Below are 25,328 nucleotides of genomic sequence, written 5' to 3' on the forward strand. Positions count from 1 at the left end.
ATAGCTTCTTACTGCCACAGTGGCACTGCAGGATTAAATCATCCATTTCCGCTTTGATTTTTCTCCATTGTTAGTGTTTTAATAATAAATCCGGAACAGTTGGTTTGATTAAACCCAGCGGCCGGTAGGGCAGGCAACAGAGGGTCTGAAGACTGTCTCAAAGCACATTATTTTCGGCTGTCATCATATACATTATATGAAGCATCACAAAGTGCTTATACTTCCTTTGGAGACCGAAATGTGGCCCTAGTCAAGATGACATAAGTTTGGTCATTCAGTCTTGCGAGGGCACAATGCAGAGCAGTGGGTATGTATCCAGATGTCTGGCTTTGGGAGTCCGTGATCCCAGCGTGTAGTGTGCATGCTGTGTTCTGATTGGCAATGTGTTCCTAACTTAGTGTGGCATGTGACTTAATGGTGTTTTTGGGAACGTGTGTCAGGCCTAGGTTACAGGGCCTGCCTGACCACTTAGTTCTGACTCAGGGTTGAGGGGGAGGTCATATCAGGTGGATCCAGCAACGGAGATGCAATTACGTTATACGTACAGATATCAAGTTGGATATCAACATCGTATTTTTTAATATTAACATGTTTGTGGTTATGATTGATACTGTTGTGATCTTTTTGACACCCAACTACAGGAAATATCTGAGCTGTGTTGTAAGTGTGCTCAGTGGTTTGTGCACAGTAGTGTGTCTGATTTGTTCTGTTTGATGCAGTAGCTTTCTTGAATTTACTATTGTGTGCACAGTTACTTCAAAGTACTAGGTATTTCTGCTTGGTTCTGCACTCCAGTACTTGTACCGTGTTGTGGTATTAAATAAGCTTGCCAGTATGTTGTTTGTTATCCAATCATGTGGAATATATCCGCTGTGATTAATTGTTGTGCAGGGTGCTGTCTAATGTGTTGTGTTGAGTGTTGCCAGATGTGAGTGCTTTTGTGAGCACATCAGTGTTCACCTATCTAATGTATCTGCACTGCGCTGGATGCATGCCAGGCATTCTTTCTAATGTTTCCTGCCTTGAGTCTAGTTGTTCTCCCTATCTAGATCTGTCAGTTGCAGCGATATCGGTTGGGATCTTCTGCAAATTTGTCCGGTACTTTTCCACATCATTTACATAATACAGACGTGTTATTTGATAAGTCCAGTAGCCGGGGTGTAGAATAAAGATAAAGGCTTATTGATAATAGTTCTTTGATGGACTTGTAGTATATAAGTATTCAGCCCCACCAGGAGCAACCTCCTTGCTGCTCAGCCCATACTCCGACTGACACTCCATATCCAGGCATCCTCACATTCCATTACATCACTATGCACACCAACATTCCACAGCACATGCACACTGGCTGAGCAGCAAGGGCAGAGAAGCAGGAAAGATGCATCATACCATAAACCAGATACAACACAGCTTCCCCTTTATATAACACACAAGAAATTGGATAAAGCAAGCAGGAAGCATAGCAATAGCATAAAGTAACTTGCATGTGAAAATGCTGTAATCACATAATGGAAACTTGCACAAGATGGAACACAAAGCATTTCATGAGAAGACGTGCATTTAAATAAATAAGATTCAAATGAAACACTACAATATGTCAGATGAGGACATTGCATTAATTAACAAATAAACACATCTTCCCCTTTATACATAACAAATGAATAACAAGAAAATGCAGGATGACAACAATGATCTCTAAAGAAGGAAAATCTTGCATGCTAAAGGGCTAAAAAAGAAGCAAAGATGGAGCAAAGAAATACATCCAAATAAGGAAAAAATATTTCCCTCCACATGCGTCTCAATACTAACGCAAACCAAACAGACACATATAAAACCTGACGTTCCGAGTTACCACCAAAACACACCAGCTCGCCAGACTAGCGTGGAGAAGAGAAAACAGAGAATGCCAACCAATGAAAAGTAAGAGCAACAACCAGAAAGACAAGAGAAGGTACTCCCAACCTTACAAACAGAGCAAAGGACATGTAACCTGAAAAGAAGGAAAAGGTAGGCAAAAACCCACACACAGTCCTTGAAGGATAGGTGGGGAAGAGCAAAAGAAGAGTGAAGGAACTGCACCCCACTAGAGTATAAACTAAATGAAAAGGTAGAACTAACATGACAATAAGTGCGGAATCCACGCAGAGAAACCAGGCGCACAGGTGGACACGCACACTTTCGTATGAAGAAAAAGAAAGTAGTAGAAATCGTCAACAGAAAACTTGTGCACCAGTAATAGGAATAAAATCAAATCCACATGCCAGAAATATGAATGACTATTCCACGCACAAGACCTTTGCGCACAGGTAAGAATATACCCTAACAGAAAAACCTTAACGTAGCAAAATCACAGCAATAAATCCCACACACAGGAAACTTGCAAACTAAGTACCGAACTGAAATATCATGAAGGAAAAATATAGGTGACCAATCCACGCACAAGAAATTTGTGCACAGGTGGAAAATCACACTGCAAAAAGCAATCTCAATACAAACCACTATCAGTAATAATTCCCACATATGGGAACATGCATACAAAGTACTATAAAGTAAATAAAACTGAAGGAAAAACCTAGATAAACAAGTCCACGCACAAGGATTTGCGCACAGGTGGAACATCACACTAAATTGAGAAGACCTATGAAAGAAAATAAAACATTCCAATTCCGTCGCACAGGAAACAAGTGCACTAACTACAAAGCAAACTCACTTGACAGTAGTAAAAGAGAAAACTCCATGCACAAGAATTTGTGCACAGGTAGAAATACACAATCACAAAGAACCTTTTTAAAATAGACATGCGCTAATGACATACAAATAAAATAAGTACTAATGAAAAGGACTGGGGGTGAGTGTCTGAAAAGTTTCAGTGCTCCGTCCATCATCTCCTTGTGTTTGCTTTGTTTGCCCTAAGTTGGCAGGGTACGCCCAGATGTGGGTCCCTTGCTCACTTTGCCACTGGATTCAAGCTAACCTAGATGATGATGGCTGTTAGCCCGAAACCGGTCCCATGATGCTTGTTTCTGGTCCAGGGAAGACATGGCTTGGCAGTTCGGGTTGGACTGTTCCCATGAGGCACAGGGTCAAGACTGATTTGCATATAGCTGTGTCTGAACTGGGGTGGCGAAGTGAGCTAAAGAATGATGATGGATTCAACCCAGATCTGTGACTGTGGGTGAGTGTCAGAAAAGTTTCAGCGCTCCGGCCATCATCTCCTTGAGGAGAAGCACTCTGTGAAACATGCCTGAAGAAAATCATGGCAAAAGAAACAGTAAAGCATTGGACATTAGAAAACATAATGATTTTAAAGAAACTGGTACTTCACTTTGGTGAGCGACTCATTCGAAGGCCCTCTCAACTCCCAGGTACTTTATGATGTTTTGCAGAGTATGCTCAAGAAAAAAAAAATAGTACCCAAAAGAATCTGAAAGTCCAGAAACAAGACAGAGTACACAACGCTGGTAAACTTGACTCCTCTTTTAGAAGCAGCAAAGTATTCAAGCAGAAAGATATTACATGCTACTGTGACTGTGTGCCATATCGCCAGGGCCCTTCTTACAGGGTGTGTCGTGTCTTTAGAGAAGCTGTGCCAGAAAATAACATTGTCCAAAGGCTCACTGGGAACCAGCCATACAGACCAGACCGCAAGTAAAGATTCACACTTGCAAAATGGCGGCACGTACTGAAATGAGTGCCGAGTGGCTCCGGGCACAAACGTGCACACAAAGACGAAAACCAACATGTGCAGCATACAGAAGACATCACACACTGAAATTCCTTGAATGTTGAAAGGAACCACACATCCAGCTCTCCACGGCGCTTTACGCAAACCCAAAGGGCAAGGTAAGGGTGCGTGAGCTGTCTTTGTCACGCGTCTGATTCAAAATCAGCATGACCGCAACGATCAAACAGCTCTGTCCGAAGAACAATGCCGAAACAGGATCGTGGCATGAAGTAATGTAAAGTCTTTCGGCCTTGACCTGATGGTGAAGCATAAGTCTTGAGCTCCTCATTTTTAAAGGAATAACAATAAAACAAAGTTGTAGAAATAAGTGCATCACCGCACAGACTGCCAAAGTCTTCTCTACTGAATAAATACTGCTAGAAGTGACAGATCTCTCCTCATTTGTAAATAAAAAGTAAACAATGCTGCTTAAAGTAAGAGCTGCCTCCTCACTTGAAGTGGATGTATTTTGAAGCTTGAAAATTTAAAATCAGGCTTATGGGCTGTCCGAATGTAGCTGAACACTGGTGGGGCAGTAGGGTGTAAAATTCTTAAGCAGGCTCTTATCAGAAGTTCAACAAAAGTTTCTTCAGTTACTTTTACCTTTGCTTGAAGTAAATCCTCACATGTAGTTTCTGTAAATTAATCCCAAATTGTCGCCAACTTATGTTGTAATAAGGCCAGTAGGCGAGGTGTAGAATAAAGATTTATTGATAATAGTTCTTAGATGGTCTTGTAGTAGATAAATATTCAGCCCCACCAGGAGCAACCTCCTTGCTGCTCAGCCCATACTCCACTGACACTCCACATCCAGGCATCCACACGTTTCCATTACATCACCATGCACACCAACATTCCACAGCACATGCACACTGGCTGAGCAGCAAGGTCAGAGAAGAAGGAAAGATGCATCATACCATAAACCAGATACAACAAGACGTCCGACCTGCTCCCCCTCAGAAATATTGTAACTACTCTACCTTTTTTATGGTGATGTGTTGGAGTAATGGTTGATTGAAGTGAGAAGGCTGGAACATGAAAGAGAGAGAATATCTGGTACAGAGCAGGAGAGAGACAATATTGTTAGATACAGGGTTGTTACCATATCTATCTTTAAGCTCCATTGCCTTAATGTGTCAAGTGAACTGTGATTATAATACGGAGCTACAGCTTAGTTTGCAATCCAGTTAATTTTACATGTAAGCTGCTCTTTTTTTCTGGGGGGTTAGGGGGGGGGATGTTAGGCAGCCATGGATTTCCATGGCTAAGTGTACACAACTCACATATGAAGGTGATCTTTGCATGTCTGATGCACAGGTTTGCTATTGGGCGACCCAATTTGTATCCGTCAACAAGTGGAAATTTAGGGACAGAAATGCCCCGGCAATAGACTAGAATTTGACATTTTTTACAACCCAAATCCAGTAAACCATCTCCGTCATACTAAACTCCTCTACACTTATCCCACGGTGGCTGTTACAATGTTGACAATCTGAGACGGGAAATCCCCTTTTGGTTGGGAGACTGGCTCCCTTGTAGCAAGCAGTATGGCTCCAGACCATAGGCAATGGGACAACATTGAGGTCTCCAAACTAGGAGACGTCCGGCTAGGAGACATATGGAATCCTTCAAGGAACTGCAAATGGACTTTCAGTTGCACAAATCTGTTTTCTTCCCCTCCTACTTCGGTACACACTGGACTCCCTACTCTACCGCTTACTATGCCTGCCAGAATATAGCTCATTAGTACTCAGATTACCCATGGAAACCCTGGCTAAGAAACACATTGCACAAATTTACTGCACGCTGACACAGCAAAACATTGAGGGCTCAACACCACCTCACTTTGAGGGAATGGCGAACTGGTGTGGATCACTGTTGCACCCTAGGAAGGACGTTCTATAGGGCACCAGGATGTCCAACTGAACAAAATAGATTGGGGGCCATGGACGGGCTCAATGTAATCCACATGTTAGCCAATTATTAAAGCTGTATGTCTGTGCATCCTAGATGTTGGCTTCAAGCTTTCTTGATACCTATATAGCCAAGTTGACATCTACTGTAGTGAGTTCTGTTCTACCATGCCTTTGGGGTAAATGCATCTTTTGTTACTTCCAGTGTCTTTCTTTGTATATGATGTACACACTGTGTATAAGCCATATCTGTTGAAGTGCAAAAAAACCCACGATAACAAGCTTTGGAATAAAAAAGATTAAACAGCCTGCACCAATCTTTACAATCAAGCCTGAGCCCCAGCCTTGTTGACTGTATTAGTGATGTATTTATGCAGTTTTTTAAACCATACCTTTCTTTTGGCACTTATATTCTCTTTTATGATAGCGCACTTTTTTGTGTGCAAAGGAGAAAGTTATCATCCAAGACTGCAGGCTGGCAAATGGAGGACCGGCTCGGAAAGAATGAGTTCTTCAGCTGGCAAGATTTCCGCACCTTCCTTGATGCATGGTGTGAGGTGCGAAAGGTAGTGTTCACCGTCCGACGCTGCGTTCTGCTTAATGATGATGGAGTCTGCAGGGAGGTGGCTCAAGCCTTGAAGTACAGCAGTGTGGACTTGGAATGTGGCAATTGTCCTTTGAGGTAAGCTATCCTTCCCAACTGTTTGCAGATGGCGTGGTGATATCCAGGTTGTTTTGTTGTAAGTGGTCATTAACTTCAACTGTATGTTGTGATCTCAATTAGAGCAGCTTGACGTTAGAATTATGTGACTTGTTAGCACCACCTCTCTTTAAGATTGTGTCAATATCATATATACTTATAATTTTGTTTATTTGTAGAGTGCACTTCTAATGATTATGCACTCTTTGTGGATAATTCCTTCCTCTCAACCATTGAAAAGGTGATGTACATGTGACAGGGTTAAATTCAGTCACTAACCTTGTGTTCCTAGCACTGACACATTTGAACAACACCTACTGAGATAAGTAATCCATCACCTATAAAGTGATTTTCACCCACAGACAGCATCTCAGAAGGAGCTATTATGTCAAGTATGAGCTCTGACCATCGGCTCTCCAAAACACTAGCAGACAATAAAGGTGCTTTATTAATGGTCTGGATTTATCACTGGCTGTACAATGGAATAATTTCCGCACCACTTCTTCTACACGATGGTCCATACCAGGACACCAGTACATCTCTCTAGCTCTCCCCCCTTCTTCAAATTCCTGGCCAGTCTACCTCCGTGCGCCATGTCAATTTGTCTCTTAACCCCTTTGGGGGTATCCCTTTCATCCTGCTCATCGTCTTCCATTCAACTCATCTCCCTAAATACCGATACCACCTGTACACATGTTTTAGTGGGCCACCATCTACAACATACTTGCTAACCTCTTTAAGTATTCATTATTATTTGTGACCGAATTCCACTAACCTTGACAAATAGCCTCCTCCCAAATCCATATCCCCAATGATTCAGGAACCTTCAAGGCATCGCAATCCCTAACAATGAGTTGGTACAATAAATAGTTGCCCTGTTTCTCAGCTCAGGCAAATAATCAGTAAGTTAAACTTTAGCAAACCAGCCACCCACGGAGAGTCAGTGTTGCCCTTCCTAAGCCTATAAACAGACAAACCTCAAAGGTTTATGATCTCTCCACAAAAATAATTTGAAATGTGTTCCCGCCTGACACACAGCTTTATTTTCAGTTAGAGTACTTCTGTTAATTTTATCACCCTGAAAGAAATTGCTAAAACCATTTGTGCGTTACCCATTTAGGATAACTTTGCCTCAAAAAACCTGTTACCTCCATCGTCCGCTAACAAACTTCTTCCTCTTGGGATTAAAATTACTCTAACGTAGCTATTGCAATTTTATGTTTGATCGTCTCAAAAGTCTCCCCACTTTTCTGGGTTGATGCAATCACCTCCTCTTTCTACATCAAAGGAAAAACAACCCTGTAAAAACTTTTGACTAAACCATATTCTGCTAGGCCCATAAATTATTAAACATCCTACTTTTCCTTTGGTTCTTGTGCCTTTACAATCTCTTCTACCAGTTCAAATATAGGCTTGATCTCGTCTCCATCTAGCACATGACCCATTTTTCTTTAACCAGCTAAGCATTTTCCATGGGCCAGTCATGGCTTCTATGTCACATCTGTAAACTAATATGGCATGCTACAAAAGCATAATATTCTCTGAAACACTACTGCCTGTGAGGTTAGCACAAACTGCATGCAAGCAAATCGGAAAACTCCCAGGGTTGTTATACATGGGTTAAAATACTTTTTTTAACTTAATAGTTAGACGTGAGCTACATAACACTAAACACTTAAAGGAGAACTCTTCAGCGATGTTTTGAAGGGGATGGAGGCACACCTATATGTTCTCATTTAAATCCCTGCACTCTACGCTTCTGCAAAGACCACTGGGGACACCCATTCAGTAGACCCTTTTTAATGACTTCCATTCTTCAGTTACCTATCCAGTTCTGTCCTCAATGGGTCTTGCATCACGGTCCACATGTCCACGTCTCTCTTGTGTCTTCACGCAAACTGGTTTTTACCATTACCTACTGCATTTTTATTTCTGAATCATACTAATGCACAGCATACCACTTAAATTGATCTTGTTCACCAGGTTTAACTTCTGTGGATAACAATTCCTGATTCTTCTCACAACTTAACGTATGTACTGTATGGTTGGCTTCTGGGGTTGGGGGGGGGGGGGGGGGGTCTCCTTCGGGACATAGGGCCATAGGGGGCCAAGTTCCAAAGTAGCACCAGCAGTTGCTTGTTACCTGCCCTGGGGCATCCAGGTGGAGAGGTGCTGGTCGAGTTGATAGCTAGGCGCACTATGCCAGTGGAAAGGAGGGCCACCTAGAAACAGGCTGCAGAGGGGGTCTTGGGGACAAGTCCGGGAGCTCTCACCGGGGGCTAGAGTCGCAAGGGTCCTGGGAACAAGGGGGCACAGCTGGTTCATCAGTACCTGGGCTGGGACACTCGGGTGGAGAGTGGAAAGGCAGGCTGGGCTCTGCATCTTAGGACCTTGCGGTTGTCAGTCTCACCGGTTAAGCGTGCAAGATCAGGACAGCTGGACCACTCTGTAGGTGGGTCTCTGCGATGCTGACATCCTTCAACAGCTGCTCAGTCTTGTTGGAGTCCAGATTGGACTCTCATGGGCTCTGTTTACTGCAAGGTGTCCTCTCACATGGTGGGGGGACAGTTCTGACCTTCAGGAGCACGTGTACCTCTCCCTGGAGGGCAGATGCTTTGGGCTGGCAGGGTAGCAGCTACTCAGTGAACTGAACTTTCTGTTTTCTGTGCTTGTGGACTACAGGGGAGTAGCTTCTCTGCTACAGGGGAGATTGCTGGCAATTTGCGAAGGGCTGACAGGCTCTCTGGGTTCAGCTGCAAGACAAGTCGCTAGTCACTATTGTTGAGATTGGTGCAGGGAGGGTTTGGTGCTAAAAAATCTTCATCAGTCTTCAGTTCTCACTTTTCTTGCGGTTCTTTGTCCTCTTCCTCTGACTCCATCAAATCTAAGTTCCTGGTATCAGGACTGCCATCTAAATACTCTGTTTAGGAGTGTTAAGGGGAGTGAAAGGTAGTAGCCAATATGCTACTTGCCTTTAGAGTGTCTTCACCATCTATATGATCACTTCCTGTGGGAAGTGGGCATAACCCTGGCCCAGAGAGCCTAATTTTGCCAAAACTAAAAGTTGTGTCCACCTCGGGCAGCTCATCTTAAGGGTGTAACTAGCCTGAGAGGGGAACACTCCTCCTGTCCAACTAATTTTCCTGCCCGTCCTGGTGCCAAATGGGCTCTGGGAAGGGGGTGGTATTTCCTCTGTTTAGGTAAAGCTTTGGGCCGTATTGTCAAACGCGGCAAAGGCCTTTGAAGCCACCTACCTTGATATGCTTATCACTTACCCAGCCTGCTTGGAAGAAGTGACGACACCTCTGGCCAGAGCAGACATTGTCTCTGCCCTTATCGAGCATGGGCCCCTGTCTGCAGGGAGTCAGAAACTGTTCTCAGGTGGCAGGTTGGTCTACACCAGTCAGCCAGCACGTTAGTAGTCCATAGGTTTTTAGGGGCCACCTCTAAGGTGCTCTCTGGGTGCATGTATTAATAAATCCATCACTGGAATCAGTGTGGGTTCATCAATACGATATGTTAGATACCAAACATCTCTAGTTTCAGTGAAGCCATCATGGCTTCCCTGTTTACGTGTAATATCTAAGAATCAACTTGGACATCACGGGGGCATATCTGCTTATGCAGATATTTCTGCACATGTAGTATAGTGCACCCTGCTTTAGAGCTGTAAGGCCTGCTGTAGGGGTGTCTTATGTATACTGAATACAGTGTCTGCAGGCATGTCATACAGGAGGTGTGCCATATCATGTCTTTAATTTTCTCTGCACCATGGTACGCGGGCTGGTTACTGAGGGGTCCCTTAGGGTGGCACTATACATGCTGCATCTCTTGGGGACCACCTTTAGGCTCCGTACCCTAGGTACCAAGGGTACCATTTACTAGGGACTTACAGAGGATGCTAAAGGTTTTGCCGTTAGAGGGAACAATTTACAGTTTTAGGGAAAGAGATCTGGCACTGGGGGCTTGGAAAGCAGGAACCCAATGCGCTTCTATCAAAATTGCTTCAGATACCAGGCAAAAAGTGGGGTTGACCATGTCAAAAAGGGGCATTTTCCTACATCCAGTCACTAACCTTGGCCAGCACCTTCAACCACCGCAGCAGCTAGAAACATCTCTTAATCTGGGTCTTGGGGACAAGTCCGGGAGCTCTCACCGGGGGCTAGAGTCGCAAGGGTCCTGGGAACAAGGGGGCACAGCTGGTTCATCAGTACCTGGGCTGGGACACTCGGGTGGAGAGTGGAAAGGCAGGCTGGGCTCTGCATCTTAGGACCTTGCGGTTGTCAGTCTCACCGGTTAAGCGTGCAAGATCAGGACAGCTGGACCACTCTGTAGGTGGGTCTCTGCGATGCTGACATCCTTCAACAGCTGCTCAGTCTTGTTGGAGTCCAGATTGGACTCTCATGGGCTCTGTTTACTGCAAGGTGTCCTCTCACATGGTGGGGGGACAGTTCTGACCTTCAGGAGCACGTGTACCTCTCCCTGGAGGGCAGCTGCTTTGGGCTGGCAGGGTAGCAGCTACTCAGTGAACTGAACTTTCTGTTTTCTGTGCTTGTGGACTACAGGGGAGTAGCTTCTCTGCTACAGGGGAGATTGCTGGCAATTTGCGAAGGGCTGACAGGCTCTCTGGGTTCAGCTGCAAGACAAGTCGCTAGTCACTATTGTTGAGATTGGTGCAGGGAGGGTTTGGTGCTAAAAAATCTTCATCAGTCTTCAGTTCTCACTTTTCTTGCGGTTCTTTGTCCTCTTCCTCTGACTCCATCAAATCTAAGTTCCTGGTATCAGGACTGCCATCTAAATACTCTGTTTAGGAGTGTTAAGGGGAGTGAAAGGTAGTAGCCAATATGCTACTTGCCTTTAGAGTGTCTTCACCATCTATATGATCACTTCCTGTGGGAAGTGGGCATAACCCTGGCCCAGAGAGCCTAATTTTGCCAAAACTAAAAGTTGTGTCCACCTCGGGCAGCTCATCTTAAGGGTGTAACTAGCCTGAGAGGGGAACACTCCTCCTGTCCAACTAATTTTCCTGCCCGTCCTGGTGCCAAATGGGCTCTGGGAAGGGGGTGGTATTTCCTCTGTTTAGGTAAAGCTTTGGGCCGTATTGTCAAACGCGGCAAAGGCCTTTGAAGCCACCTACCTTGATATGCTTATCACTTACCCAGCCTGCTTGGAAGAAGTGACGACACCTCTGGCCAGAGCAGACATTGTCTCTGCCCTTATCGAGCATGGGCCCCTGTCTGCAGGGAGTCAGAAACTGTTCTCAGGTGGCAGGTTGGTCTACACCAGTCAGCCAGCACGTTAGTAGTCCATAGGTTTTTAGGGGCCACCTCTAAGGTGCTCTCTGGGTGCATGTATTAATAAATCCATCACTGGAATCAGTGTGGGTTCATCAATACGATATGTTAGATACCAAACATCTCTAGTTTCAGTGAAGCCATCATGGCTTCCCTGTTTACGTGTAATATCTAAGAATCAACTTGGACATCACGGGGGCATATCTGCTTATGCAGATATTTCTGCACATGTAGTATAGTGCACCCTGCTTTAGAGCTGTAAGGCCTGCTGTAGGGGTGTCTTATGTATACTGAATACAGTGTCTGCAGGCATGTCATACAGGAGGTGTGCCATATCATGTCTTTAATTTTCTCTGCACCATGGTACGCGGGCTGGTTACTGAGGGGTCCCTTAGGGTGGCACTATACATGCTGCATCTCTTGGGGACCACCTTTAGGCTCCGTACCCTAGGTACCAAGGGTACCATTTACTAGGGACTTACAGAGGATGCTAAAGGTTTTGCCGTTAGAGGGAACAATTTACAGTTTTAGGGAAAGAGATCTGGCACTGGGGGCTTGGAAAGCAGGAACCCAATGCGCTTCTATCAAAATTGCTTCAGATACCAGGCAAAAAGTGGGGTTGACCATGTCAAAAAGGGGCATTTTCCTACATCCAGTCACTAACCTTGGCCAGCACCTTCAACCACCGCAGCAGCTAGAAACATCTCTTAATCTGAGACATCTTACCTACCAGTGACCATTCCTTCGCCGTCTGGGTTGCAGGATTGGACCTCCAGTACCATGGCCATGTCTGGTTCAGTTGTATCTGGCTGAAGCAGGATGCACTGCCCACTTGTAATACCCTCTGTTTTTTGTGTCGATTTTCTCATCTAGAACATGGCAGCTCCTACTGCTTTCGCCAGCATCCCTTCTTAGTCCCCACCGTCCTGGGTGGAATTGTATCTTTGGATCCATATCCCCTTCTCCTTTACCCACATCACTCTTTCCAGTCCTTTCCATAACCATGTGCCTGTTTTCAAGGGCTAATTGTGTGCTGCAACTCCAGAAGATGCATTTGAACATACAGGATGTGTAGGTTTGATAAACAGCAATTTTGAATCCGAAACAAAATCAATAGTTAATTTACTTTGAGAGACCTTGAAAGAAGGCTTGAATTTGCTGTTTTTGTTCACTGAACTGTTACTTCAAGATCTGAATGTTTGATGAGTAGGTAGTTTTTTTAAAATGGTGCAAGAAGCTTGCAGCTAATTGATTCTTCTTTCTTTAGGAAAAGTTGTCCTGCAGTCATTAAGCTAAGACTGGGCCTTCGAAAGGATCGACTAATTGTTATCGCTGCCAACCTCCAGCATAACCACAGAACAGCAGAAGCTGTTCCTGAACAAGAGATGAAGAGAAACAGGCTTCTGCATCCTGCATCGCTTGCAAATGATATCTCCAAAAAGTTCCTTGATACCCATGACCTGAAAAGACTTCTTCGTTCGCCCCCGGAGGCATTTGGGGATGGAATACAGGTCTTGAAAGACTTAAATTCTCTCTTTGCATCCGACCCAAAGGCCAAAGTCAAACTTGTTTTTATAGAGGACAAATTACTAGTGAAAAGCATATTTGTTATGGTGTCATACATGCAAGAAGTTGCTCAACATTTTCCTGCGTCTCTCTATGTAGACCTCCTGCCAAACTTCTGCAAAGAATTTGATTTGTACACTGCATTCTGTGAAGAAGATCTCTCGAGCTGGAAAATATGTGCTTACTGCATTGCAAGGAAAGGAACACCGGGAATCCTGCGGTTCATTCTGGTCTCCATCATGCAGAGCATTCCTAAAATGAACACCCAAGTCAAGCACATAACATTGAGTCCTGAGATCTTGGATCCTCTTGATCTTGCAGCACTATTGCCTCATGCTTCCATCAGGTACTGTATGCCTCTGGTTATAGATGTGCTGCACCAGAAAATGGCTCACCCAGACACCACAACAGAAGATGAAACTAAGGCGATTTTGCATGTCTTGTTGAACACGGACTCACTTGAAGTCTACTATCAATACTTGAATGACCTAAAGACCATCTGTCCACCAGAGTTGTACCAGTTCTACTATGACACCTGGCATCCCCGCAGACAAATGTGGGTTAAAGAAGATGTTAGGACTCAGGTCAAGGAGGCTAACATTCATGCCCTTGCAAGATGGAAGCACCAAGCAGTGAAGTCCCAGCTGTGTGATTCTCCCACTTTGGATCAGTGCCTCCAAGTGGTTCTCCGTGATGGTGACACCATGTTTTATTTGGTTGAGTTTTGCCAAGTTCCACAGTCTGAAGAGATGCTAACCCAGCAGGTATTTCTCCTTCCAATGAATATCTCAATGTTTGGGGTTTCTGGTACCAGCACTGGCATCAACTATGCACATTGGTGCCAAGGCATGAGGTCCAGCCTCTCTGTGCTTCTTACTTGAAAGCCCTCTCATCCCCCTACTTCCCCCTGTCTGTCTCCATTGACCAATTAATCTGAATGGGTAGGGCTGCAGTCTTGCCCCTTTGAGAGGCAGTACCCTCATGTTATTGTGAATTTGAGTGGTCACAGTTCACTGTGGCTATTTGTTGCTTTCTCCCAAAAAGAAATGCCAGTTGGGGGGGAAAAAGTTTTTTTCACTTTTTGTGTGTGGGGTTTCTTCAAGCAGCTGTACCCAAGGAGGTACTGAATAATGGTATCTGGAGCAAGTGTGAAAGCATATTTGGACATTTATCACTACAGTGTAAAGGTCACATCCCATGTTATTACCACAGTGCACCGGAGAGCCTTCTGAATCATGGTTGTCGATCGTTACTGCTTCATTCTTTGTTCCTATTCAGAAAGTCTGGGGCTCTTTAAATACGTGTTTTAAAACTAGTACGTTTGAGAGAAGGGCATGGCATTGACTGCATATGCGAATTTTACATGCTGTTTACTTTCTGTTTTTTGCAAGGAAGGCGGGACGAGCAGCACAACTTACTTGAGGTTTCACCTCTTGTGATTCATGGCAGCATCCCAAACTCAATAGCAGTGATAAGTATCAATACATAGTGTTTCTGCTTGTATACTAACTATAGTCACTGTGTATTCCTGAAGAGGTGCCTGATGTGTCCTTAAGAAAAACAAGCACACATTTTAGTATGCCCATTCTAGCATCAGATAGCAAAGAATGTCATAATTCACAATTATAATTCTATGTGGACGTTTGGTGGAGATTTAGTTCTCTAATGGAGCTGTGACCATGGCTTCTGCTGAAACCTTTGATTGTAATCTCTTAACTGTTTTTTTTTTGTTTTTTTGGGCCACTCGTTAATATCATTTTGTGTTTTTACTGGCTGGACTTGCATCCACTGGGATGTTGGGCTTGAAATGTGATGAATTGCCACAAGACTTGAGTCCTTCATAAAGTTACTAGTTTTCTTTCTTCAGTTAATCATTGATCCATTTGCCCACCAATCTGTTGCTTGCTGGAATGTTTAAGTTTAAACCAGGATTTCCTACTGTCCTCTCCTGGGTTGTCTTCTTAAGTCATCCCTGGAGTTGTCTCATCTCCTTTCTGCTTTTGTTGAATCTGAAGGGGTTTGACATCTGTGGCGGTATGCAATTAAGAGTTAGTCTCACCCGTTAACAATTTTCTGAATCCCCATTAGTTTTCTTATTTTTGTTGAGGACTGGGTCCCTTTCTGGGCACTTTTTTTCTCACCTTACTTTCTGATCTTGGGAGGTAGAGGAGCAGAACGGATCCTTGGAGGGGAGATGGGTCAACACCATCTCAAGAGTTAGCAGCACATGCACCGGTTTCTGCAATGATTCTAGGGGGTCATATTTTAGTTAGTTAAGAAACTCATTTCTTGCTTATCAAGAAGAAGAAAGCCTCTTCAATTGTCGTCTGACCAGCACTGCCATCTGCTCTAGCGATGTCCATACCTAAATCTAGCAGCTTTGCATTTGGTTCCTTTACTAAAGTTCGACCCCCTGTTGAAGATTGATCCAAAGTGACGAAATGTTTCCAATCTCTGCATTTTGCCAGACAAAAGGACCTCTTCTTTGCTTATTCTGATGCAGTTCAGATGCTTGAAGTAGTCCTTCATAGTGGAGATGATGATTGGGAAGCAGCCAACCTACTTTAGCTTCATTAAAGTAATGCTGGCCTTTGCCTGGATGTGTGGAATGTCGGTGGTCATAGCATCTTCCCTGAGACTGCTCTTGTTTCTCCATATGGTCCTCTTACTGAGGATAGTGCATCATTTGCAGTGGTCATTTGTTGAACTGCAGAATTGTTGGAGCTACCTCTCCTATCAGAGGAGGCAACAACTATTTTAGTTTTTGAAATCATTCCGTATGTGTCCTGTTTCTGAGTCAGTTACCCTTCATTGAAGCATCAGTAGATCTCACTTGGCAGCTTGGTCTGAGTACTTTGCTGCCTCAGCTGTTAGAATCTTTGGGCCCGAGTTGCCAGGCTGTGACACTTTGCAATAGGACTTCTAAGGCAAGATCTTACTCCTGAAAATTTAGTAGTGGAGGCTTCTACTTGGATGGTTAATCCTAATTCCTTCCCTTAATTCTCCTATGGACAGGGAGTTGGAGTTCATTAATGCTGTGGGTAAAAAGTACTTCTTTGGGCAGTTTGGTCCTGCATTCTGTAAATCTCCATTGTCTTCTAACCGTCTATTACCACACCTCAGAAAGATAACATGTGAAGTTCTCCTTTATTCAGAGGAGTTCAGCATGTTCTTTGTGCAGGATGGGTATGCCACTGGCAAGCAAGTCTTGTATTCTGGCCTGGCTTACCCTAAATATGTTGCCCGTTCTTGGAGAACCAGTGTTCTGATCCACAAACATGACGGTATGTGCTCTCAGAGATTTTCAGGAGATGTCCAGACTTCCTGAATGGATTTGCCCTTTAATAGCACCTAACTGTGGTGAGAAAACTGACTCTGCTCTGAAGAAATTTAACAGCAGAGCAGCATTTTGCTTTCTGGATCTGGCCTCCTCAGTGTCAGCTCCTCTTCAGTGTCCGCTCCACCAGCAATACCGAAATTTCAACGTTACTCCATTGTCTGCTCCTTCCTTTGTAGCCTATTCAACAGCTGATTTTTCGACTCTTCAGGCGTGGTGCTAATGTGAGCAGCAGTAGTCTTCCTCCTCACCCAGCACCATAACAGAAGCCTTTTAGTTTGCAGTGTGGCAAATTGTGGGCACCAATAGGGGACCCAATTTACCATTTAAGTCTAATTTCGGACTAGTGGGTTCTGCATATTGTCCAAGTTGACTATGCCTTGCTTTTTCTGGGTACTCTCCCACATATTCCCAACTTTAATACTAGTTTCGATGGATCATGCACAGTTGCTATCCACGGGAGTGTTGATGTTGCTCACAAATGGCACAATCAAGATAATGCCCAAAGCGGATCAAGGGCTTATGTGGTACTCTTAATATTTCATGCTCCCCAAAAGAAGCCTACGGCTGATTCTAGTTCTTAGCATTGAATGCATTCCTGCAGAAGGAAAGATTCAAAACTAAGAATCCTGTGCAAGTTATGCTGACCGTGGACTATGAGGACTGGATTTTGTGCTGGGTTCCACTCAATTGAATTCTTGGTCTCCTCCTCTTGGCCATACGTTAGTGTGTCGGACCATTATGAAGGTCATGTTGGTGGTCGTTGCTCATTTTCTTAGGTTTGTGTATAGAAGGCTGGCTTGTCCTCTGCTAGTCTCAGACCACCTTCAGATTGATATTACTACACTTTCATCAGGCACTGTTGTATCTCCAGTAAGCTACCCAGCAAGAGCCGTTTTGCTTGTTCAGTCCTTCATGACTTTCTGGTGTATGTCCACTCCTGAAACTTCCTCTTTAGAGGGGAAAGCTCTGGTAGTGCTTCAAAAGTTGCGGAATCTGCATGTTGAAGTATCCCTCAGAAGAGTGAGTAATGTACCTTTAGTAACACTCTGATGGATACTCTGTATACCCACAGATTAGTCAAAGCCACCACCTCGTTCCGTGGAGTGGAATTATCACCCCGCCGCCATATACAAATCAACATAAAAACCTAAGAAGTTAAAAAAAGCCAATTGAAGTTCTAAAGGAGAGAGTAGGGCTTATAAAATGGACCTAGGAGAGCTGATAGTGTTGTTAGTCGACATCAAATGCTATCTAATGAGGACAGCTTATACTTCAGTGGAAATTGGTGTCACCAAGGGGGTTAATGTCATCATGAAACATATATGTAGTGCTGTGGGGTCACAGGGGACCCCATCACAGATGTTAATCAAAAATCTTAGTCTAGTGGGGGGGCGTGGCCTAGCGTGCCAACATGGCGGCTGCAGCTTAGGCGAGCTCCGCTGAGCCAGTCTGCATTATCCTACACTTATCCTGCCTCATCGGTCTACACTCTCCAACGCGACGCCTGCGGAGCCCCCCGAACATCTGGGGGACGCGACGACATCGCCGGCGACTGGCCACCACCTACGCGGCACTCGCATCGGGCAGACGCGCGGCCGACGGGCCTGGCTGTGCCTGAGGGGACTGGGCTCTGGTGACGTCCACTGGGCTGGCGTCCGGCCAGCTTCTACGCCAGGCCTCAGCTTATCTTGCCAGGGTGGGCCTGTTTATTGCGGCCCTTGGTACGCTGACGCCGGCGACTGGGAGCCAGTAACTCACACATTGCCTTTGCCACTCTCTTCTGCAGAGCGGAGTGGCTGAGCTCATCGGGGTCGGAGCCCACACGGATCGTCGGTAACTTAATTTGCCTCCTTCTGACCCCTGCATTGTTGGCGCTGGGGCGCCTGGGTCTGCATGGCTCGGCGACCTCCATTGCCGCAGTTCGCCTCCTCCTGGGCCCTGCATCTTTGGCAGTGGGGGCGCCTGGGTCTGCTACAATGGCGGCCGTCGCGTGCGGTGGATCGCGCCGGCTGGGCTCGGCGCACCTGTTGCATGATCTCGCCTACCACATGCGGAGGGCCCGATTGAAGGGCCTGCTGTGAAGGTATCTGGTCCCCCCTGCCTCACAGCCATAGCAGACTTCCTGGTGCTAAAGTGTCCTCGGTGGGATTGCTGATCCACACGACACCAGTCTCTCCCCCCCCCCCCCCCCCGAGCCTCTGTCGGCGGTCATTTCTGGCCGCGGAGAGGGGTCCTGTGGCAGAAACTGGGGGACCCGCCGACTTCTACATGGCCGACAGCGTGGCCGCAGCAGTGGGCTGCGTGGGGTATGCCCTGATCTGGGCTGCGTGGGGTATGCCCTGATCTTCCTCACATTCATTTGCTCTCATTCCTGACTGTGCCTGGGCTGCAAGCTGGGTGATTTGGCGATCTGCGGCCTGCTGAGTCCAGAGGGGTGCCCCTGCCCTGGAGAAGCGGCGTGCGACGACAGCGGTCCTTCCAGGAGGTACGCCTGACTTTCTTTCTTCTTTCTGACTGCGCTGGTTTGGTCCTGCCGGTGTGCTCTTGGGCGCTTCCTAGAGATAGGAGGGTGCGGACTGCCTGCGGCAGACGGGTGTGTGCCCAGTGAGGATTCCACCCGGGTCCAGTGTCACAGAGGTATTACCGCACCAACTCTCATCTGCTTTGGGTGTCCGGGTGGTCATCCATTGACTTTGTTGGCCACATATTCAACCTTACCCCGATCCTCTCCATCTATCTGCTTGGTGGCCCCTACCGACACCATGACCAGAGGCAAACTCCAGGGAGGGTTGGCAAAGCACAACATGATTGATCGCTACACTGCACCCGAACCCTCCGCGCCTGACCCCGGGGGTGCCCAGGGTGGGGTTCCAGATAACGCAGCTCTCATGGCCGCTATCACACAGAGCAGGACAACTCTTGAGACCAAGATAGGAGAGGTGGGCTCTGAGGTTATGCTTCTCCGCCAAGAAATGCGTCTGAATGGATCACAGTGTTTGAGATCAGAGTCTCCGAGGTGGAATACACCGTAGCGGCTTTCCAGAAAAAAAGTTGCGTCCCTGGAAACAATCTCTAAATCATTGGCCTCACGAGTTGAGGACGGAGAAGTAAGGGCTTGGAGGTGCAATCTTCGTTTAGTGGTCTTCCCGGAGTGCTGCGAATCCAGTGCAACGGAACAGTTCCTGACCACATGGCTGACCAGCTGGCTCCCACCGGACGTTATGTCTCTCTGTTTTATCATTGAACGCGCCCAGAGAGCTCTCCTGCAGAAGCCACCCCCGGGGGTTAAACCATGCCCAACCATTGCAAAGCTCCTAAATTACAATGACAGACACTTTCCTGAAGCAAGCCCGCCTCAAGGAGACTCTCCATTATAATAATTCTCGGATATTGATCTTCCAGGATTACACCAGACTGGTCCAGCAGCAGCGGCGGCAATCATTCCTGGCGGCCAAGGCCCACCTCCGCAGTCTACAGATATCTGCTCTGCTCTTCCCGGCTCGCTTACGGGATGTATACCAGTCCCGCACATGGTTTTTCGAATCACCCGAAGAAGTGTTCACCTGGACTGATGAGACAGTAAAGGTGCACCCCCACACGCCGCCTCCTCTGGATTCAGACTCGTCGACTGGAGGTCCTGCTCGTCAACATCCCAAGCCTAAGGACAAGCTAACTAGGAGATCCCGCTCTCGTTGCCGCTCATAGTCCCACAGTGTTGTCAGCAGATCAGTTTCGTCATCTGGGCTGGGACACTCTGCTTCGTGAGTACTTTCGAATGCTCCTAATGGAGGAATGACACTGTGCCTGCTGTTCGCTGTCTAACTATGGTGGCCACCTTCTGGTGTCTGTTGGTGGGTCCGTGGGCCTCCCCTGGGTCGGGGCCTGGGCCTGTGTTGCTGTATCAGGGTTACAAGTGATTTCTGGCCTACATCGCCAACGTGGCATTCGTATAATTCTTTTGGGGCGGTTGCTCAACAATTGCATCACCTGACCGATGGGGCTCCATAGGGCCTCTCCCCTGTTTGACCGTCCGAGGTCCAGGGGACAGGGCTCAAATATCAAATGGGCTCTTTGGGATCCATTGGCAGGATGACTGGAGCGCTCCCGGTTGGGCCCTCAGGCCGTCTTGACCGCGACAGATGCTTCAATGGTTATGAGGTATGGGGGGGTCATTGGGGGGGTTCCTTATGCACTGTCTCTTCTCTTCTGTCATTGATATATGTACCTCGATTGATACTGCTCATCCACCAAGTGATTGCATTCATCTATTATACACTGTATATGTTATTGTATTCTTAATGTGCTGTCTCCAAGAGTCCTGGTCCATAGTTCAATTACCTCCGCAATGATAACTGTAAATGTCTTCTCCTATTATGGTTCGGCAGTCTAATACTGTAGGTCTCCATGTAATTAGCTGGAATGTGCGGGGGGCTCTTGACAAAATCAAAAGGGGCGCGATCCTCCGACAGGCCAAATGCGATAATGCTAATGTCCTGATGCTCCAGGAAACACACCTGCTGGGTACCAAAGCCCCCTGTCTTCTACGCTATGGTTTTGCAAAGGTTTTCCACTCTGGCTTGTCCAGGGGGGTGGCCATTCTTATCCACCAACTGGTTCCATATCTACACTCCAGAGCATGGGTGAATCCACAGGGCAGGTACATTATACTACAGGGCTCCATCTAGGGGGAACAAGTAACACTAGGTTCTGTCTACGCCCCTCTCCCCCTGTCTTGGACCCTAGTAGAGCGCCCTTTGACACTCTGGGAGGAAATCCCCCCCGGTATGGCTGTTATTGGTTGCGACTGGAATGATGTGATGGATGTGTCCAGACACCGCTGGAGACTGGTCGGCTTGCCCATGGCTTGCCTCCCAACTAAATTGTGCTCCCTTGCGACTGGTATGGGGTGGAAAGATACCTGGCGTGCATTACACGGCCTGGACCGGGGCTACACTTATTTTTCCGCTGTTCATGAGTCCTTCTCCCGCCTAGATTATTTATTTGTCCCAAGTGGTGCTATCCATTGGGTACAGGGGGTAGACATTCTCCCGTGGGGCCTTTCTGATCACTCCCCGGTAGCCTTAGCATTGCAACTCGGCCCGGCATGACCACCTTTCCAATGACGTCCTTCTACATGGAGCCTACAGGACGAGCAATATTGTGCACATGTGGATAAGGCCATAGATCAATACTTGGAGATAAATATCGGATCTGTGGAGGCGGCAGAACCCCTTTGGGAGGCCATGAAGTCCACGATACGCGGGGTAGATCTCTTATTGTGCTGCAGCCCGCCGGACCCGAAAGGAGGAGTTGCTGAAATCGGTGGCTCGCTTGCTTACTTTGGAGCGATCGAGCACAGAGGAAAGCAGTGCGCTGGCCCGCCGTCAGCTGGTCCGTGCGCGCCAAACCCATGCAGATTTACTGATGCAGGAGGCCAGGTTGGTGTGGCTGGCTACCCGTTGGCGAATATATCAATGGGGAGACAAATCGAGTAAATTATTACACCGTCTGTCAGGGAGCGGTTTGTCCCCTAACCCTCCCCGCTATAGTGGGGCCGGGTGGTGGACCCCTGGACAATCCCCATGCAATTTGCCGAAAACTTTGCGCAATATTATGCAACGTTATATACCCCTCGGGAGAAGGTATCCGAGATGCAGATTCATCAGTTCCTGGATGCCATCCCGCCCCAGCACTTCTCTGATGTGGCTCGCAATAGCCTGGATTGTCCGCTTGCGGTGGATGAATTGGGGGTAGCATTGGCCGGCCTAAACTCAGGTAAGGCACCGGGCCCTAATGGGTATCCCTGTGAATTCTATAAACGATACTCTACTAAATTAGGACCCCATCTTTTAAACACTACTGAGGAGACGAGGGAGATTGGTTGTCTGCCACTAGATTGGCGACATGCCGAAATAGTGGTCTTCCATAAACCAGGTCGACCCCCTGATTGCCATGCCTCATATCGGCCTATCTCGTAACTCAACATCGAAGCCAAGATATTGGCCAAGGCCTTGGCCAATAGGCTCGTACCTTATATTACCTCGGTTGTTCATCCAGATCATGCCGGGTTTATGCCCCATCGGGCGTCACGGCATAATATACATCGCGCCCAGGTCGCAGTCGATACTATCCAACGACTAGATCTCTCAGGGGCCCTCTTCCTCGCGGACATGGACCGGGCATTCGATTCACTCAGCTGGACGTATCTGTTTGCCCTACTTGACCGACTGAACTTAGGCCCACGGTTTCTATCCTATTTAAGACTCTTGTATACGAATATTACAGCCTCAGTCCGTATTGCAGGATCCGTCTCGTCAACGTTATCGATGGGCAGGGAAACCAGACAGGGATGCCCGCTGTCGCCGTTCCTCTTTGCCCTGGCCATGGAGCCCCTGGCGGCATGGGTACGCATTGATGCGCAGGTGGCAGGCTTTGAGTGGGTATATGGGGTGTCTGATCAGATTGCCTTATACGTGGATGATGTCCTTCTCTTCCTGACCAATGTTAATAGGACCGGTCCTAGATTGCTCCGGATCCTGGAGATCTTTGGAGAGACCTCTGGGCTATATATGAACCCTTATAAGTCCACCCTTTGGGTTCTTGGCCCTCAGCCAGCTCTTGGTCACTGGGCCTCTATGAGACAGACAACCACGCTTGGCATGAAATATCTGGGGGTCTTTTTGTCATCTTCTGCTGAAACTTCATGGGAACGCAACATCCAATCGATATGGTTGTGGGATGAATTGAAAACATGGTCCCGTATGCCCCTCTCTTTACCGGGCCACTCGGCTATTTTCAAGATGGTCTCCCTGCCACGCTTATTATATCAACTACAAAATTATCCTTTTTGTATCCCTCCGTCATGGTTTCGCCAGGTTAACTCGGTGCTGGGGCTATTCCTATGGGCCGGGAAGTCCTCTAGGGTGGCTCTACGCACGTGTTTCCAATCTACCTATTGCGGTGGCTAGGCCACATCCGATATCTTGTCCTATTATATGGCCCCCCACCTGCTTGTCCTGAACGATTGGTGGTATGGGGATCGCACTGACCCGGCCTACTTGTTGGAGCGGACACTCATGGGAACCCACTCCTTACATACCATACTCTACTCGACGCCGATGCGTCGGGTCCTCCCCTCTAATACTATTGTGGTGTTTCGGGTTTGGAGGCAATCCTTGCGTAAAATTGGATGGTGGGGTAGACTTACTAAGGAGACCCCATTGTGGTCAAATGGATTGCTGCCCCAACTGTCGGGTCTGGCAGGCTTCCGAGACTGGGATGTCCTTGGAGAAGTGAAGCAGGGTACGACCCTTAAATCTTTTGCGCAACTTCAACAGGACTTTATTATGTCCAAGACCCTATTCTACAAATATTTGCAGCTCCGCCATGCTCTTCTCCCTAGTGTCTCTAAACTGGAGTCCCTTCCCGACTTCAGTTCTATTGAAGCCAAACTGTTCATGGGGTATCTCCAGGATCACAAAATCTCCAAAATATACCAGTCCTTGGTGACTAATAGGTTCACCACCGTGGGGAGACTCCGGTAGTCCTGGGAGGAGGATTTAGGCCCATTGGAATGTGAAGACTGGACAGAGGCTCTTTATTCCCCTAGAGAGGCTACTATCGCTATGCGGCTTCGCTTAATTCAATTTAGCTATCTACACCGGCTGTACTATACCCGTGTTCGTCTATATAGGGCCGGCCTGATAGCCTCTCTGCTTTGCCCACGCTGTGGGCGCGAGGATGGTACCTTTTTTCATACGGTATGGCAGTGTGGGGTGATTGAGCGATTCTGGCAAAGAGTGTTGGCATGCCTGTCGGAGGTACTGGGATGGGACCTTCCCTACTCACCTAAGCTTGCACTCCTGCATGTTATGGAAGGGATTGGAGGCAACATATACAAACGCCACCTAATGTCTTTGGGTTTTACGCTAGCTAAACGCGACATTACACGCCATTGGAAGGCAGCCGCCTCACCCCCCTTAGCAACATGGAAGAATGGCTTAGACTTCAATATGGGCCTGGAGCTTCCGATTTTCAAGGCCAGGGGATGTCTGCGTAAGTACACAAATATCTGGAGGCGGTGGGCCGAATATAGAGGACTTTTGTTAGAACCCGCCTCATTTGGTATGGAAGTGCACTGAAGATGGTATGTTACAGTGTAGTTTGGGAGTGCCTCTGCTTGGTCGGGGCCTTCTTCTCTTCTTCCTTGTGCTTTTGTTTCTTAATGTGAGGGCTGAGCATCAACTGATGCGGGGGGGGGGGGGCATATTGACAGTGCTTCAGGGGGTGTGGGGGTTATTACTTTTCTTTTGTTATTACATGTTGTCTTATAATTTGTAAGTCATAAACGTCAATGCTTTTATTGTATCATATGTGGCAGAAGTTCTGTGGGTTTCAGGGCTCTGCAGAGTATTTGTTGCTTGACACAATAGAATGTGTTTAAAAAAAATAATCTTAGTCTAGTGGGCGAGAATTAGAGAATTTCCATCCTTAATCTGTAACCAATGAGTGGCTGCAAGGCAGCTAGATGTTTTTGGCAGTGTGTGCTAGTCTGTGTGAAATATTTTCCATTGTTAATGTGTGCCAGAGATGATTAAACCATAGTGCAGGGACAGGGGGATCTTTCTTCTTCCAGAAGACTGCCGTAATCTGCTTGGCTGCTCCATTTGTATGGCACTTCAATCTCTGGCGTCCATGTGTCATACCTTCAAGTTTTGTCGGACAAACTTTTGTTTTCTTAACGACTGGTGGAATACAATTTTAGCCATAAAGCATAACAATGTCTTTACCT

General features: G+C 46.8%; 1 protein-coding gene across 3 annotated transcripts in view; it reads left to right on the plus strand.

Annotated features, from left to right (window-relative positions):
* LOC146809783 (uncharacterized) overlaps window positions 1-25,328 on the plus strand; it is a 728,115-nt gene that overhangs the window by 8,038 nt on the left and 694,749 nt on the right. For all 3 annotated transcript variants that reach the window (XM_085616628.1, XM_085616630.1, XM_085616629.1), the window contains exons 2-3: window positions 6,065-6,319; window positions 12,899-13,961. In XM_085616628.1, coding sequence (XP_085472754.1) covers window positions 6,120-6,319; window positions 12,899-13,961 — 1,263 coding nt within the window. In that variant the 5' untranslated portion in view covers window positions 6,065-6,119. The remainder of the gene's footprint in view (window positions 1-6,064; window positions 6,320-12,898; window positions 13,962-25,328) is intronic.

This window comes from Triturus cristatus, chromosome 7 (assembly GCF_964204655.1).
Source record: "Triturus cristatus chromosome 7, aTriCri1.1, whole genome shotgun sequence".
NCBI classification, from domain to species: domain Eukaryota; kingdom Metazoa; phylum Chordata; class Amphibia; order Caudata; family Salamandridae; genus Triturus; species Triturus cristatus.